Below are 18178 nucleotides of genomic sequence, written 5' to 3' on the forward strand. Positions count from 1 at the left end.
CTTTCTCTCCTTTCACTATCTCTCTCCTCCCTCCCTCCCTCCCCTCCCTCCCTCCCTCCCTCCCTCCCTCCCTCCCTCCCTCCCTCCCTCCCTCCTCTTCTTCTCCTCTCATCCCCTCTCCCTCCCTCTCTCTCTCTCACAGTCCAGATGGCCTAGCTGCCCCCACACTCACTCCTCCACACAAACACGCACGCACACACACGCACGCACACACACACACACACACACACACACACACACACACACACACACACACACGCACATGCACACACACACACACACACACACACACACACACACACACACACACTCACACACACACACACACACAGACACACACACACACACACACCTACGCACACCTACACACACACACTCTCAAACACCACACACTCCACCCCACTCCTCCTCCTCCTGCTCCTCCTCCTCCCCCCCCCTCCTCCTCCTCCTCCTCCTCCTCTTCCTCCTCCTCCTCCTCCTCCTCCTCTTCCCTACAGGAACATTACTCCCCATAGAGGAGTGGACCTCACACCCCTCACCACCTCTACCTCCACCCTCTGTACTCCCCTAAACACACACACACACACACACACACACACACACACACACACACACACACACGCACACACACACACACACACACACGCACACACACACACACACACACACACATACACGCATATATATGTACACACGCATGCATGCACATTGAACAAACACACACATACACACACATAAACACACACATACACGCATATATATGTACACACACATGCATGCACAAACACACACATACACACACACACACACACACACACACACACACACACACGCACACACGCACACACGCACACAATCTCCTCCTTCCCTGTGCTGACAGACCACACAGGCTCATATACACCCACTCACATACATACACATCCATACAGACGATCTCGTTCAACAATTCCGCGCTGCGGCAGTAGAGTACACTATGTGATGTGCGCTTCATCAGAGCCAATGAGACATGACCACGATGCAACACCAGAGTGTCTACGTTGGTATGGTACGCTGTGGTACGTTGTGGTACGTTGTTGTTGGAAATACTAACATTGTAACTTGTTTTTTTTGGCGTTGCCCCCCCCCCCCCCCCCCCCGCACAACCTGTTAATTCATCACAAAAGAAAGCAACATTTTGTTCTGTCTCATTGGGAAATTACAGGGAGCAAAGGAATGTTCTCCCAACACCACCTGTCAACATTGATCTTACTGTTGCTAAGCAGAAAGCTCATCTATAGAAGACTCACAAAGTGGAAAGTGGTTGATGATTCCGAGAGAGAGAGAGAGAGAGAGAGAGAGAGAGAGAGAGAGAGAGAGAGAGAGAGAGAGAGAGAGAGAGAGAGAGAGACTGGCATTGAGAGAGAGAGAGAGAGAGAGAGAGAGAGAGAGAGAGAGAGAGAGAGAGAGAGAGAGAGAGAGAGAGAGAGAGAGAGAGAGAGAGAGAGAGAGAGAGAGAGAGAGAGAGAGAGAGAGAGAGAGAGAGAGAGAGAGAGACTGGCATTGAGAGAGAGAGAGAGAGACTGGCATTGAGAGAGAGAGAGAGAGAGAGAGAGAGAGAGAGAGAGAGAGAGAGAGAGAGAGAGAGAGAGAGAGAGAGAGAGAGAGAGAGAGAGAGAGAGAGAGAGAGAGAGGAGAGAGAGATACTGGCATTGAGAGAGAGAGAGAGAGAGAGAGAGAGAGAGAGAGAGAGAGAGAGAGAGAGAGAGAGACTGGCATTGAGAGAGAGAGAGAGAGAGAGAGACTGACATTGAGAGAGAGAGAGAGAGAGAGAGAGAGAGAGAGAGAGAGAGAGAGAGAGAGAGAAGAGAGGAGAGAGAGACTATGAAAGAACTCCTGAACTGAAGTACATATTCACATACACACACATGCATATACACACACACACACACACACACACACACGCACACACACACACACACACACACACATATGAAAAAGCATATACTGTGTGGGACTGGGTTTCTTCATTAAGCGCTTATCCTCATCATTAGGGCACAAGTATCTTGTGTTTTATTATAAATGTGTGCTGTACCTGTAGGCCACTGAAATGTGTTAGCATTACCATGGCAACCGTAACTATTGATAAGTATTGCAAAACCACAAGTAGTGTATAATTATTGTCATTAATGGTTCCCCTGCCAATTCAAATGCATCAAGTATCTGTGTAGTAGGCTAGGCTACAGACAGCTCATCATCACAGAGTCCATTTACTGTATGTAGTAAAGTCCATAATCACAGGAATAGAATAATGTACAGTAGTAGCCTACAGAGGGAGGTCCCCTCGAAGTCCATACGGCTCTCTCTCAGGTGAGAGAACAGGAGCGAGAGAGAGAGAGAGAAACACACACACACACACACACACACACACACACACACACACACACACACACACACACACACACACACACACACACACACACACACACACACACACATTTGTTCACACACTTTTTTCTTTCTTTCTATTCTCTCAACACACAATGGTCCTCATTCTCCAACGGACATACGTAAAACGTACCAAGAATTCCCTTCGTAACTTGATTCACGTACTTTTTCGGCATTCTCCAACGGCTTGGTTGGTATTGTAAATTCTTTGTAGGATTTACGTACTCGAAAAGGCAGTTGTAAATCGGACAGACCGGTGTGCGCCCATGGTTTCAACAGCTTTCTCTCTGACAAGTCATTGGGGATTGCCGATACTACAGACATCCGTGGAATGAAATAATTATAATGATAATTAATACCAAATATTTATATAATTAATAATTAATATGTTTTGCATTTATAGTCCTGACTCAATGAGGCATTGTGAGCATTACAGACGGCAAACTAAATAAATAAGTGCCATATACTGTCTTCTTCTCTATATGATATTATGTATTGTTGGTTTGATGTATTCCTTCCATTGCTAAACTAAATAAATGCATTAGTGAGGCAGCTTCAGCGCATGAGCACACACACACACACACACACACACACACACACACACACACACACACACACACACACACACACACACACACACACACACACACACACCTACACACACGCGTACTGTATATATATGTGCGAAATGAATCGTTCCAGCAATAGGCCTCTATTATTCTAATGACTTGTTTTATTAGGTATTATAGTAGTACGTCCTACTGTAGAACATGACATTTAGCATGACATCTCATTGTAATGTCAATACTGAAAGACAGCACGATTGGCTCTTGACAAGCGCCCAGTCGTCCACTAATGACATTGCAATGAGATGTCATGCTAAATATGTCATGCCAATATCACTTCGATATGACAGACATCTGTGGAATTAAATTATTATAATGATAATAAATACGACACTATTTGTATCATTAACAATTATGTTTTACATTTATAGCCATGACTCAACAACCATGTCCGAAAAAAACCAAATAAATAAAAACTAAACCTATCGCCGTGGATATAGCTATAGTAGAATATACTATTAATATTCCATATACCATCTTGTTATTCTTATATTATTTATTGTTGGTTTTATTTATTTATTACATTGATTGCGCACATCTAAGAGTCAGTGTAGAAACAGCTTGATTGTACTTACATTTGCACTCTGGTTGGATGCCAAACTTATTTTCGTTGTATTGTACTTGTGCTGTATGATGACAATACATTTGAATCTAATCTAATCTCATTTTGGGAGATTATATAAAAGAGTTGCCAATCGCTGTTGCGCATGTGTGTGTGTACAGTATCAGCTGCTGCATCGAACTATAGATTTATGTCGAATTCGTTAATCTATTCTTAGTCTATTCCAGTATATTGCGTGATTGGGTTATTAAGATGCAGCAGACCTGTGAGGCAGACGGCTTAGTGAAGATACTGTACATACGCTTGTCAAGAGCCAATCGCGCAGTGAAAGGTTCATTATTGACATTACAATGAGATGTCATGCTAATATCTCATGTTCTCAGGGGTGTAAAAAGTACCCAGATATTATACTTAAATGAAAGTATGGGTACCGTCTCAAAATCTGACTCAAGTAAAAGTCAAAGTATCTGGCTAAAATGTACTTAAGTACTAAAAAGTAAAAGTAAATCTTTTTTTTGAAAGGGATAGACCAGGGGTCTCAAACTCATTCCATCGTGGGCCAAGTTTTCATTTTAACTATACATTGCACCAGGTGAGTTATAGTTGAAGAGGTGAGCCAATTAGTGAAACCATCAGCTGGTGTTTAGGCAAGGCTGGAATGAAACCAAGCATACACTCTGCCCACAATGGAATGTGTTCTGCAATAGACAATGCTGGAATTAAAGAACAGAGGAGACTTTTTTTTGCATTAAAATTATTTAATGCACTTCTCCATTGAAGGTAAACTAACATGGACGGCATTCACATCACAGCATGAATAATATCACAATATTAAAAACAGAATGGTGTATCCTGAATAATATCACAATATTAACCACAGCATACTGGATTATCCTGAATAATATCACAATATTAAACGCAGAATACTGGAGTACCCTGAATAATATCACAATATTAAAGAGAGGATACTGGAGTACCCTGAATAATATCACAATATTAAAGACAGAATACTGGAGTACCCTGAATAATATCACAATATTAACCACAGCATAATGCGGATCTGACTGTCTATTCTTCTGATAGCAGGTGTTTAATCAAAGATCCCCGCTTTCTAGTGTTGCACAAGGACCAATCAGCATGGGTATGGGCGGGTTCATTTTCCATTGATGGGGATTTGATTGGCTGTTTACCTGCGGTCGCAGGATTAATAACGTTAACGTTAGTTTGGCCAGATAAACAATTCAAATATACTAATTAAATGGTTGGACCTGTGAGATTTGTACTTTGTACTTTGTAGGTCTGCATTTTAAATGTGAGTAAAAACAAAAAGTATGTTTTTTTTCTCTGAAATGTAATGGAGTAAAAGTACAAAGTATACAAACCTAATAATACTTGAGTAAAGTACAAATCCCCCAAAACAGTACTTAAGTATTGTAACGAAGTACAATTACTCAAGTACTTTACACCCCTACAGTAGGACGTACTACTATAATACCTAATAAAACAAGTCCTTAGAAAAATAGAGGCCTACTGCTGGAACGATTAATTTTGCACATATACAGTACGTGTGTGTGTGTGTGTGTGTGTGTGTGTGTGTGTGTGTGTGTGTGTGTGTGTGTGTGTGTGTGTGTGTGTGTGTGTGTGTGTGTGTGTGTGTGTGTGTGTGTGTGTGTGCGTGCGTGCGTGCGTGCGTGCGTGCGTGCGTGCGTGCGTGCGTGCGTGTGTGTGCGTGCGTGCGTGCGTGCGTATGTGTGTGTGCTCGTGCACTGAGGCTGCCTCACTGGATGCTACACAATGGAGAATGTATTTATCCACTCTGATTGGATGGTGTATTGTACTTGTGCTGTATAATAACAATATATAAATCTAATCAAATCAAATACAATACAGGCCCGACAACACACGTTAATGTCCCCATGGGCCAGACACGTCTTCTTTAAACAAGTCAAGAAGAAACATCACAATAAATCAAGAACAAAACAAAAACACCATGAAATCCAGAATAAAATGTAAAATAAATAAATGAATGCAACACTCCCAGACATACCCCACACGAAGGTAAGGAAAAACTCACTAAAAACCTAGCAATCGGAAAAAAAGCACCACAGGCAATGTGGATGGGAGAAACCTTAGAAGGGCCGTTCAAGGGGGGATCTCCCTTCTTAGATGTCAGTGATAGTACTGTTGCTATAAAACAGGCGAAACAGTTGGTAAGTATGTACATATACGTGTAATGAAACACAAATAGGGGAGACAGTGGCTCAGGAGGTAGAGCAGTCGTCTGGCAATCCGGAGGTTCCCGGTTCGATTCCCACTCCTCCTGGGCAGCGTGTCGATGTGTCCTTGAGCAAGACACTTAACCCCTAATTGCTCCCGATGAGCAGGTTGGCACCTTGCATGGTTGCCTCCGCCGTCGGTGTGTGAATGGGTAATATATGTAAGTAACAAATTGTAAAGCGCTTTGGATAAAAGCGCTATATAAAAAAGCAGCCATTTACCATTTACCATTTACAAATAAGTACATGCAATAGCAACTGGGGTACATAAGAACATTTTGAAAGATTGAAAATAGAGCTGATGACGGATCCATTTGAGGTATGGGGTGGCATAGAGAGGATTGTATCTTCCCGGCCATCACCACGGGACGTCCACCACTCCGGTCATCACCACGAGACAACCTCTCACAGGGAGACAGGGAGACGGGGACAGGCGTTAGACAGTTCGCGTGTTTGTGATGGGCGGACATAGCAATAGATACATGTAGTAAGCATATATGTGAATAGAATAGATACATGTAGTAAGCATATATGTGAATCAAATAGAAGTACTTAACCCAGCAATGAACTAGAACAGGCATGTTTTAGACGTTGTAGGTCGGACAGAAGGCAGTATGAAGCTGATCCATGACCTCAATGGTGCACATAACCAATGTGGGGGTAGAACAGTCACTGCAATTTTGGCCATCACCCCGAGACATCCACCACCTTGGTCAACACTACGAGACTTTTAGAGTTTTAGATTGAATGACGTATTTCATTCAGCGGAGCACAGCTGTGAACGTTTCCCCCCACTTACGTAGACCGTTTCACGCGTTCAGGAATCCGGAGGAGGGTTTCCGTAAATCTGTTGGTACGACATTTTTACCAAGATATTTACCAAGGCACTTACGAACAGGTTCAAGAATGAGGACCAATGATTGCTAATATTCCCAGGGGTCCAAACAAAGATGCAAGGCAATCATACAAGTAGTTTTTGATGGTGAACACAATGATTTGTTTCAAGATGCCATCATGGAAGTGCATTCTTTCGGGCACCAAAAGGCTCCAAAAGGCCTAAAAAAAAAGCCAAATTCTACCCACATTTGGCAGGTAGCAGTGGTAATGTCAAGCCTTGCACTGCTTGCAAGATCCAGAAAGTCGAGACCTGATTGTAATCTTCAAGTGCATGGTTTTTGATTTGATTTGATTTGATATTTTTTATTTTCGTGTCTTACATACAGATGTATGCCCAGCCCATATGGGCTTACAAGACACATAACAATAAGTATATAATAATATACTTTACCAATTACTTAACAAATGACATAGGCCAAATTGTCCAATGAGTGCCCTGTAGCCCTGGAGCGCACAGTGAGGTGCAGAGCAGGATGAGGTGCAGAGCAGTGAGGTGCAGAGAGCAGGATGAGGTGCAGAGAGCAGGATGAGGTGCAGAGCAGTGAGGTGCAGAGCAGTGAGGTGCAGAGCAGTGAGGTGCAGAGCAGTGAGGTGCAGAGAGCAGGATGAGGTGCAGAGCAGTGAGGTGCAGAGAGCAGGATGAGGTGCAGAGCAGTGAGGTGCAGAGCAGTGAGGTGCAGAGCAGTGAGGTGCAGAGCAGTGAGGTGCAGAGAGCAGGATGAGGTGCAGAGCAGTGAGGTGCAGAGCAGGATGAGGTGCAGAGCAGTGAGGTGCAGAGAGCAGTGAGGTGCAGAGCAGGATGAGGTGCAGAGCAGTGAGGTGCAGAGAGCAGTGAGGTGCAGAGCAGTGAGGTGCAGAGAGCAGTGAGGTGCAGAGAGCAGGATGAGGTGCAGAGAGCAGGATGAGGTGCAGAGAGCAGTGAGGTGCAGAGCAGTGAGGTGCAGAGAGCAGGATGAGGTGCAGAGAGCAGGATGAGGTGCAGAGAGCAGGATGAGGTGCAGAGAGCAGTGAGGTGCAGAGAGCAGGATGAGGTGCAGAGCAGTGAGGTGCAGAGCAGTGAGGTGCAGAGAGCAGGATGAGGTGCAGAGCAGTGAGGTGCAGAGCAGTGAGGTGCAGAGAGCAGGATGAGGTGCAGAGCAGTGAGGTGCAGAGCAGTGAGGTGCAGAGAGCAGGATGAGGTGCAGAGAGCAGGATGAGGTGCAGAGCAGTGAGGTGCAGAGAGCAGGATGAGGTGCAGAGAGCAGGATGAGGTGCAGAGCAGTGAGGTGCAGAGCAGTGAGGTGCAGAGAGCAGAATGAGGTGCAGAGAGCAGGATGAGGTGCAGAGCAGTGAGGTGCAGAGCAGTGAGGTGCAGAGCAGTGAGGTGCAGAGCAGTGAGGTGCAGAGAGCAGGATGAGGTGCAGAGAGCAGGATGAGGTGCAGAGCAGTGAGGTGCAGAGCAGTGAGGTGCAGAGCAGTGAGGTGCAGAGCAGTGAGGTGCAGAGAGCAGGATGAGGTGCAGAGCGCATGATGAGGTGCAGAGAGCAGTGAGGTGCAGAGCAGTGAGGTGCAGAGCAGTGAGGTGCAGAGAGCAGGATGAGGTGCAGAGCAGTGAGGTGCAGAGCAGTGAGGTGCAGAGAGCAGGATGAGGTGCAGAGCAGTGAGGTGCAGAGCAGTGAGGTGCAGAGCAGTGAGGTGCAGAGCAGTGAGGTGCAGAGAGCAGGATAGTCAAGTCAAGTCAAGTCAAGAGTTTTAATTGTCACGGCATACAGGTATACAATGAAATGCGGCTGGTCTTGCCCGCGACGATGTGCAATACAGTGGTACAACATATAATAGAATCCAATAAAAATACAGTGGTACAACATATTAATAGAATCCAATAAAACAGTGCAATAAACAGGTACATGGTGTGCCATCTCGGTATCTGTACATAGTATTTACAGAGCATATAGGACATGCTAGGTAGCTTTAGTAGTGCAATACACTGTTCCTGATGTTATACTACTTTAAAGTGGCCTTTCCTCTGGCCATAAGTGTGCGTGTGTGCGGCATGAGTGTTAAAGTGGCTGCTAGTGTGTGAGCGTGCTCAGCGTGCGTGTCGTGTATGTGCTTGTGTGTGCTTGTGTGTGGATAGTTCAGTTTCTGTGTCTCTCAATGTTCATTGTTCAAGGCTCTGATGGCCTGGGGGAAGAAGCTTAGCCTAAGCCTCTCCGTCCTAGTAGCTGGGGTTCGCAGGCGTCTGCCTGACCTCAGCAGCTGGAACAGGCTGTTATTGGGGTGGTGGGGGTCTTTCATTATCCTGCAGGCTCTGGATTTGCACCTCTTGTTGTATAGAGCCTGCAGGGGAGGTAGCGCAATACCCGTGGTACGCTCGGCTGAGCGCACCACTCTCTGTAGGGCCTTCTTGTCCTGTGCCGTGCTGTTCCCATACCAGGCAGTGATGTTTCCGGTCAAGATGCTCTCTACAGCTCCTGAGTAGAAGGACTGGAGTATCTTCCCCGATACTCTGAACTTCCTTAACTATGAGGATGAGGTGCAGAGAGCAGTGAGGTGCAGAGCGCATGATGAGGTGCAGAGCGTGCAACTAGCAGATCCTTCAGAAGGGAGTGGAGAGGGAGGGAGCATCAGATCTTCATAGGTCAGTAGTTGTAACTAATGGTAAAATTACGTTTGAATGGATTATCACTGCTGGAAAATGTCTTGGACAAAATCCTTTGAAATGTTAAAAAAACATGTTAGAAAACTCTAAATTGGAGACTACACATTTTTGTACATTAAGTTGTATGAAATACTTGCCAGTAGTGTAGTACTGTAGTGGATGCAAAGCTATTAGTTTAAATGACAGAGCGAACCAGAACGACAGGGTCTTGAAACCAAAACGTTTTAATCCACAACGACATGCAGGCAAACGGGTTACCTATCTTTTAACACAAAACCATCGTCCTCCAGCGCTTTACATTCTGCGATCACTTGGCACAGTTATTTTCCTTGAAACATGCCGGAGCCGTTTCACAGGTGAAGCGGCCTGTCAGGTGTTTCAGAATGCTGCAGGACTGTGGTGTTGTGTTGAAACCCTTGGTCTGCTACAACAGAGTACAAACATAAATCAGTTTAAAAAGATGTACAAAAAATCTTTCTTAAATGGGTATCTGGAAGAGGAAGTGTGTTGATTGGGAGTATGTGTAAGATGTAAATAAAAAAAATAGAAGAAATTATGTATATCATGTGGTATTTATTTAGTATATATATATTATATATTTATATAAATTTATTTAAATATAAATGTATTGGATTGTATAGAGATACAGCGTTTATACATAAAATTACCAATAGAATAAAACTATATAATTTGTGATAGTTAAAAATAATTTAAAATTTAATTTAAAAAAGTTAATTTAAAAAAATGTATACTTCTTCCTACTCCTTTTTCGAACAGGGTAGATTATGATTTGTTTATCTGTTTCTCTTTTTGTTGCCTTTTTTTATTATCTTTTGTACATGTCAAATTAACAGATATATTTTAGTTTTTATACTACTTTATACTTAGAAAATAAAAATATTTCATTCATTCATTCATTCATTCATTCATTCATTCATACATTCATACATTCATTCATGCATTCATGCATTCATGCATTCATGCTGTGGTGTGGATTAAACTGCTGTTTTTCTAAAGCTTCCCTGTTCACTCGGAAACCCGGTCAGAACTCCGACAAACGGGACTCAGTAAGTAAGCTAATAGCTTTGTTTCGACTGCGCTACACTGGCAAGTATTTCATACAATTTAACAACAAATCCAAACTATCCCTTTAAAGAGCTGCAACATAGTGTTATCAAAGAGCCGCATGCGAACCGTGGCGTGAGAACCACTGCTGTAGCCCTTAACAAGCACAAAGATACCTGTGTGACCACAGTGGCACGAGCAGGAACGCCTGTATGCACATGCGCACCCATACTAATTATAACAAGCTCACAGGGTCATAATTAGCCAGCAGGGGTCAAGTATGGAGCAGGAGAGGAGGAGAGAGAGAGAGAGAGAGAGAGAGAGAGAGAGAGAGAGAGAGAGAGAGAGAGAGAGAGAGAGAGAGAGAGAGAGAGAGAGTGTGTGTGAGATACACAGAGAGAGAGAAAGAGAGAGAGGAAGAGAAAGAGAGAGAGAAACATAGAGAGTTACACTGAGAGAGACATAGAGCGAGTTAGAGAGAGAGAAACAGAGTTAGCGTTAGAGAGAGAGAGAGACATAGAGAGAGTTAGAGAGAGAGAAACATAGAGTTAGAGAGAGAGAAACATAGAGAGAGTTACAGAGAGAGAGAGAGAGAGAGAGAGAGAGAGAGAGAGAGAGAGAGAGAGAGAGAGAGAGAGAGAGAGAGAGAGAGAGAGAGAGAGAGAGGATCAGGGTAAAGATGTGTGACTATGGGGGAAGAGGGCTATTGTTAGAGTACATGTGGTTATTGGCAGGGGAATAGAGGAGGGAGAGAGTCTGTGTACGACGGGAGCGGTGCTTAGGGCCTGGTGCCTTGCGGGGGTGGAGGGGGGGGGGGTTGGTGTGTGTGTGTGTGTGTGGGGGGGGGGGGGGTTGTTACAGGGGCAGGGGAGAAGGGTGTGGTTAACGGTTGGAGCGCTCACAGGAAGCTGTGAGGCAGGGAAAGGGGAAGTGAACCACCCCCACACTGTTCCAAGGCCACGCCGCCTCTCTCTCCGCAGGCTGGAACTAACTGACCTCGCAGCTCACAACCACACCTTTTAATCCCCCTACAGTGTAGGGCCTACACACACACACACACACACACACACACACACACACACACACACACACACACACACACACACACACACACACACACACACACACACACACACACACACACATATACATACATGCATACATATCCATGCATGCATGCATGCATCATGCATACACAAACAAACACACACACACACACACACACACACACACACACACACACACACACACACACACACACACACATACATATATACATGGATACATATGCATGCACAAACACATACACACACACATACATATGTACGTATACACACAGATAATGCAAGATCATTCACATAATTCCTGCATTATTATTATTATTATCATTATTATCATTATTATTATTATTATTATTATTATTATTATTATTATTATTATTATTATTATTATTATTATTATTATTATTATTATTATTATTATTATTATTATTATTATAAGGTGGTAGCCATTCTAGAGGTCCTCCCAGCCTACAGTATCTATCCTGCATTTAGTAGTGGCCACAGCAGACCTATTAGTGGGGCAGCTTAGCTGAAGAATTGTGCAATTGTGATAAGGCTAGCCATCAACACTGAGGAAGGAACATAATCGTTCCGAAACATGTTTGTTTCAGGCTGCCATTAAATATACCAAAATCTGTGAGTGCTGGTCCAAGCGTATTGCTTTCTTTTTCTATTATACTCGACGGGATTTCAGCACCCAGTGTTATAATTTGTGAGCGCAGTCTATCTTGACTTTTCAATTGTGATAAAACCGTCAAACTTGGTACATACAGTATGCAGCTTAATATATTTAGAAGAAATCTGGATATTGGGCCACTGCAAACTCGCCCCCTACTGGCCATGGCCGGCATCAACATTATTAGATCACTTTTACGGGGGCTGTCCCCCCCTACATTTCACATTTCATCAGCCAGAGGAGAATGTTACCTTTCCAGAGATACCAATATTATTATTCTAGTCCAAATAGAACCAGAGATATGCCATTTTACATATTGAATGTCACCAATGTCATAACATTGGTATCACTGGAAAGGTAACATTCTCCTGGTATTGTTACGGTTCAGGTAAGTGTGTTGGACCCAAATGCAGAACAGAAGAAGGTGCGGAGACGGTAGTTGCTCTTTCTCAACAAAAATACTGTTTCTTTATTTTCTTGAAACGTTTAGAGCAAAAGAAGAGAATAATAATAAACAAAGAAACTAAACAATACTAAACATAATTGCAAAAGGGCAGACGCATCCTCCAGGCCGGGAGCGATGTGAGTCTCCGTAGACAGCGTACTCACGGTAACGTTTGTGAAGAGATGACAAATGAGAGAACAAACAAGTGGTCATTATAAAGAGAGTCAAAATACACACAGCAGGCGTCAATTAGCAATCAGGACAACCTGGAAGAAATTAAAGGGTGAAATACTCCAGGGTGACGCTAGGACTTTTACTCCTAAGTAAAAAGCCCAAACGTTACAGTATCCCCCCCCCCGACGAACGGCACCTGACGTTCACCTAGGGGCCTCGGGATGCAGTCGACGAAAGTCATCAATAAGACTGTGATTTAGAATATCCCTCTGAGGTACCCAGGATCGCTATTCTACCCCATACCCCTCCCAATCCACCAAAAACTGAAACCCCCTACCCCTCCGCCTGCAACCCACGATCCTCCGCACAGTGTAGACCGTCTGTCCATCAAGGATGCGGGGTGGAGGAGCGGCGGGGAGCGGCGGGGACAAGGGCGACGTGAGGAAGGGTTTTAAAAGAGAAACGTGAAATGTCGGATGAACCTGCATGGAAGTTGGGAGTAACAGCCTGTAGGCCACTGGGTTAACCCCACAAACCACTTTTAAGGACCCACAAAGCGTGGGGCCAGCTTCCTGGACTCGACCCGGAGGGGAAGATCCCGGGTCGAAAGCCAGACCCTCTGCCCCGGACGGAAAACCGGGGTCGGACGGTGCTTGCGGTTGGCCTGACGCTGAGACCTAACAGAGGCTTTCCGCAGCGCTGCTCGAACCTGGCTCCAGGTCCGGTGACAGCGAGCCACGTGAGCCTGGACGGAAGGCACCTCTGCCTCCTGCTCCTGCTCGGGAAAAAGGGGAGGTTGAAAGCCATATTGGCATTGGAAGGGAGACAATCCCGTAGAAGAACAGAGAAGGGTGTTATGAGCATATTCTGCCCACGCCAGCCTCCGACTCCACGTTGCCGGGTTACCGGAGACATAGCACCTCAGAACGCCCTCCAGATCCTGGTTGACGCGCTCCGTCTGCCCATTAGACTGGGGATGAAATCCAGATGACAGGCTGACGGAGGCGCCGAGACTGGAAGCAAACGCTTTCCAGAACCTGGAGGCGAACTGAGGGCCCCGGCCAGACACAATATCTTGAGGAAGCCCGTGGACCCGAAAGACATGCTGCACCACTAGGTCAGCCGTCTCCCGAGCCGTGGGGAGTTTGGGGAGATGAATAAAGTGAGCAGCTTTGGAGAAGCGGTCCACCACCACCAAAATGGTCGTAAGGCCATCAGAAGGAGGGAGACCTGAAATAAAGTCTAAGGATATGTGTGACCAGGGACGTTTGGGAATGGGAAGGGGACGGAGAAGCCCCACCGGGGAACAGCGAGAGGTCTTACTGCGCGCACACACTGGGCAAGCTGCCACAAATGAACGTGTATCCCCCTCCGCCGTGGGCCACCAGAACCTCCTGCGGATGAAATCCAAGGTCCTGGCGGCCCCCGGGTGACCGGTAAGTGAGGAGGTATGTGCCCACTGCAACAGCCGTGAACGCGCAGCCTTGGGCACATACAGCCGCCCCGGAGGACCCCCCCCAGGATCAGGCTCCCGTGCCAGTGCCGACCTTACCACCCTGTCTATGCCCCATGACACGGGAGCAAGAATAAGGGCCTGGGGAATAATGGGATGGGGTTTCTCCTCTCTGTCCGTAGGATCGAACAGGCGGGAGAGTGCGTCAGGTTTGACGTTCTTTGACCCGGGCCGAAAGGAGATGGAGAAGTGGAAGCGTGTAAAGAATAACGCCCACCTAGCTTGGCGAGGGTTAAGGCGTTTAGCCCCCTGGATATAAGCCAGGTTCTTGTGGTCGGTCCACACAGTTAATGGGTGTGCAGCCCCCTCCTAGCTAGTTTGATGGCCAATAATTCCCGATTTCCCACGTCGTAATTGCGTTCGGCCGAGGACAAAAAGCGCAAGGATGCACTTTCCCGTCCTTTAAGCATCTCTGAGAGAGCACCCCCCCCACCGCAACATCGGAGGCATCCACTTCTACCAGAAACGGAACCTCCGGGTCGGGGTGGACTAATACAGGGGCAGAGGTAAATCGACGTTTGAGGTCACAGAAAGCTGTCTCTGCCCGAGGCGACCAGTCAAAGCCTGGGAGAGATGCTTTCGTGGGAGCCATTAAGGGAGCAGCTAAGGCACTAAAGTTACGAATAAAGCACCTGTAGAAATGAGCAAACCCTAAAAACCTTTTCAACTGTTTGAGCGAAGAGGGACGAGGCCAGTCTAGGGCCGCACTCACCTTGGCCGGATCCATACGCAGATCGCCCCTGGTTAGTACAAACCCCAGAAAGGACACAGTGTCTGTATGAAACACACATTTCTCGGCTTTAACAAACAGCTGATGCTGGAGGAGACGCTGGAGAACCTGTCGGACGTGCTGTTGATGCTGCGATATATCACGAGAGAAAATAAGAATGTCATTTAGATACACGAAGACCGACACTCCTATTAGGTCCTGCAGCATGTCGTTGACCAGCGCTTGAAAGACTGCAGGAGCGTCAGCTAAGCCAAAAGGCATGACTAGGTACTCGTAATGCCCGTTGGGTGTGTTAAACGCAGTCTTCCATTCATCCCCCTCTCTAATCCTAATCAAGTTATAGGCATTACGTAAGTCAAGTTTGGAGAAAACTTGCGCCCCCTGTAGTGACTCAAAGGCGGTGTCCATGAGAGGCAAGGGGTAACGGTTCTTGATACTAACGTCGTTTAACCCATGATAATCTATACAGGGACGCTGGTCACCATCCTTTTTAGCCACAAAAAAAAAACAGCGCCCGCAGGTGAGGTGGAAGGACGTATGTGGCCCGCGGCCAGTGCCTCCTCAATATAGCAATTCATGGAAAGCATCTCAGGACGAGAGAGCGAGAACTTTTTTTCAAGACTTGTTGGTGACAGAGGATAGTTGCCCTCCCGCTAATACCCCTCCCAAGCCTAGCGAGACCTCCCGTTTCCCGAGACACCAGGACAGGTATTAACGCGATGACCGGTGCCCCCACAGTGGAAGCAGCGCTTCTGTTAAATACGTTAAATACAGCTGCATGGGTTCGTCACCCACGGTCTCTTGTGGAAATCGGGCAGGTGTCTCATAACCGAGAGGGAGTCGGGAGAGTACCTGTGGCAATGAGTTCCTCTCCCGTTCTCGCTCCCGGCGACGGTTGTCCACACGAATGGCAAGGTCGATGACACCGTCCAGGTGTTCGGGAAGGTCTCGAAGAGACAGCTCGTCCTTCATCCCCTCCGAAAGCCCCTGAGCGACCACGGAACGCTCCTCCCAACCTGCCTCTCGGGCCACAATACGGAAGTCGATGGCGTAGTCGGTTACTGAGCGGTCGCCCTGTCGGCAAGCTGTGAGCCGGCGACCTGTCTCATGTATGGAAATCGCTCGGGAGGTGTCGAAAACCTTCCGTAGCTCCCGGGTAAAGGTGTTAACGTTGTTGCACATTGGAGAGTGAGGGGCTGTCTACACCAGTGCTGGATTTAATGTAACCATGATTGTATGTGCGCAGTTGCACTGTTCGGCCACACACCCGGGGGTTTGCTACACTGCAACCGCAGTCTTTGAGTCCAGGGTGAAGTTTTGCGCACATCCCGGTTGCAGTGGGTGCGTGTGGGCATAGCAACCGAGGTTATTCCCAGTGTTTACAGCAGAGCTGTCGCAATTATTTCCCATGTTCACGGCAGACTGTCGGAAACAATAGCAAGTTAGCAACCGAGCGCGGGGTAGAGAGATTAGAGCAGAGCCAGCTACACCAGTGTTGACAGCAGAGCTGTCCCAAGTAGCGTTATATGAAAATGATTGTAACAAACTTTTGTTCGAAACGTATCGTCTGTGTTGAAGAGTGTTGTGATCGACTGATGTCTCTCTACTAGCGTTAACGTTACCACATTATTACGTTAGCATGTAAGCTAACAAAATCGCCGATACTAGCCTCGATGCTTACTATACATAGAGAATGCCATTCACATTAGCGTGTGGTGTAGCTAACAACACCGGAGATCTTTTTGTGAGACTAAACTATCCGCTCTTGGTGGTAAATTGTGTTGCTGTTGGTTTTGTTTCATCAACAAATGAGAGGCAGAACACACAGTGAATGTATCCGTTTGTTTATTGCACTTTTATTGCACTTTCTTTGCTGAAAAATATATGCTACATTGGCTAAATGGCTAACGCAAGGTATTTAAAGATGGTGGCTTTGTCATTTTTAAGCAGGAAGTGTAGTGAGCGTTCAACCTTTTCTGATTGGTTGAAATGGCCTTCATGTCTGAACAACATCGCCGCCTACTGCTTTGGCATTGTACTACATGTATCGGTTGCTGGTTTTCCAGCCGCCGTGAGTATGCGGTTATACACGGTTATTCACCTGTGTGGACAGAGGTTTATTTTTTTCAAAACTTCTGTGTCATTAATACCCGTGATCGTGTGGACAGGGCCTGATTCTCCCATTCCACCGTCGCCCAGGAAAGAGCACGACCTGTCAACAGGGTTATTATGTAGACTACCCTGGACTGCTAAGTGGGAAACATGAGGGGCTGCAGGTTGAAGATGAGCGAACACTGTGTAATGAACTCTCTGCAGCCCTCTGGTCCCCCACCGAAGCGCTCTGGAGGAGGAAGATGCGGCTCCCGAGTTCCCATCCGGACAGGTGGTCGCACTGCTTCTGCTGCTGTTGTCTCCGCCTCTGCTGCTGCCGCCGCCGCCGCCGTGGCTGCTGTTGTCGCCTGGTTGGCACTCTGGAGGTCGGTGATGAGAGCTCCCAGACGCCGAAGCTCGTCTTCTACTTCCGCTGGTTGCGGTCTTGCTGCGCAATCAGCCCCCGCCGTTCGAAGCGGTTCTGCTGGGTCCATTTTTGGTCAGTTCTTCTGTTACAGTTCAGTGTGTTGGACCCAAATGCAGAACAGAAGAAGGTGCGGAGACGGTAGTTGCTCTTTCTCAACAAAAATACTGTTTCTTTATTTTATTGAAACATTTAGAGCAAAAGAAGAGAATAATAATAAACAAAGAAACTAAACAATACTAAACATAATTGCAAAACGGCAGACGCATCCTCCAGGCCGGGAGCGATGTGAGTCTCCGTAGACAGCGTACTCACGGTAACGTTTGTGAAGAACTGACAAATGAGAGAACAAACAAGTGGTCAAAATACACACAGCAGGCGTCAATTAGCAATCAGGACAACCTGGAAGAAATGAAAGGGTGAAATACTCCAGGGTGACGCTAGGACTTTTACTCCTAAGAGAGAGCAAAAGCCCAAACGTTACAGATATGAGATTTAAAGGGCGGCTAGGTGGTGCAGTGGGCAAGGCACTCACCACCAATGCTGGAGACGCTGGGTTCGAGCCCAGCTCTC

The 18178-nt window shown here is 46.4% G+C and overlaps 1 protein-coding gene across 1 annotated transcript in view; it reads right to left on the reverse strand.

Moving 5' to 3' along the window:
* The window catches only part of LOC311244124 (uncharacterized protein), a gene marked incomplete at its 5' end in the record, with an annotated part of 30902 nt that extends 14630 nt beyond the window's left edge, over positions 1-16272 (reverse strand). Inside the window, 3 exons of the mRNA XM_084333534.1 lie at positions 13496-13622; positions 15073-15219; positions 15943-16272. Of these exons, the coding sequence (XP_084189660.1) occupies positions 13496-13622; positions 15073-15219; positions 15943-16272 (604 nt within the window). The remainder of the gene's footprint in view (positions 1-13495; positions 13623-15072; positions 15220-15942) is intronic.
* Positions 16273-18178: the final 1906 nt, after the last annotated feature.

The sequence above is a fragment of the Notolepis coatsorum genome (assembly GCF_963971535.1).
Source record: "Notolepis coatsorum genome assembly, chromosome: 17".
Classification (NCBI taxonomy): domain Eukaryota; kingdom Metazoa; phylum Chordata; class Actinopteri; order Aulopiformes; family Paralepididae; genus Notolepis; species Notolepis coatsorum.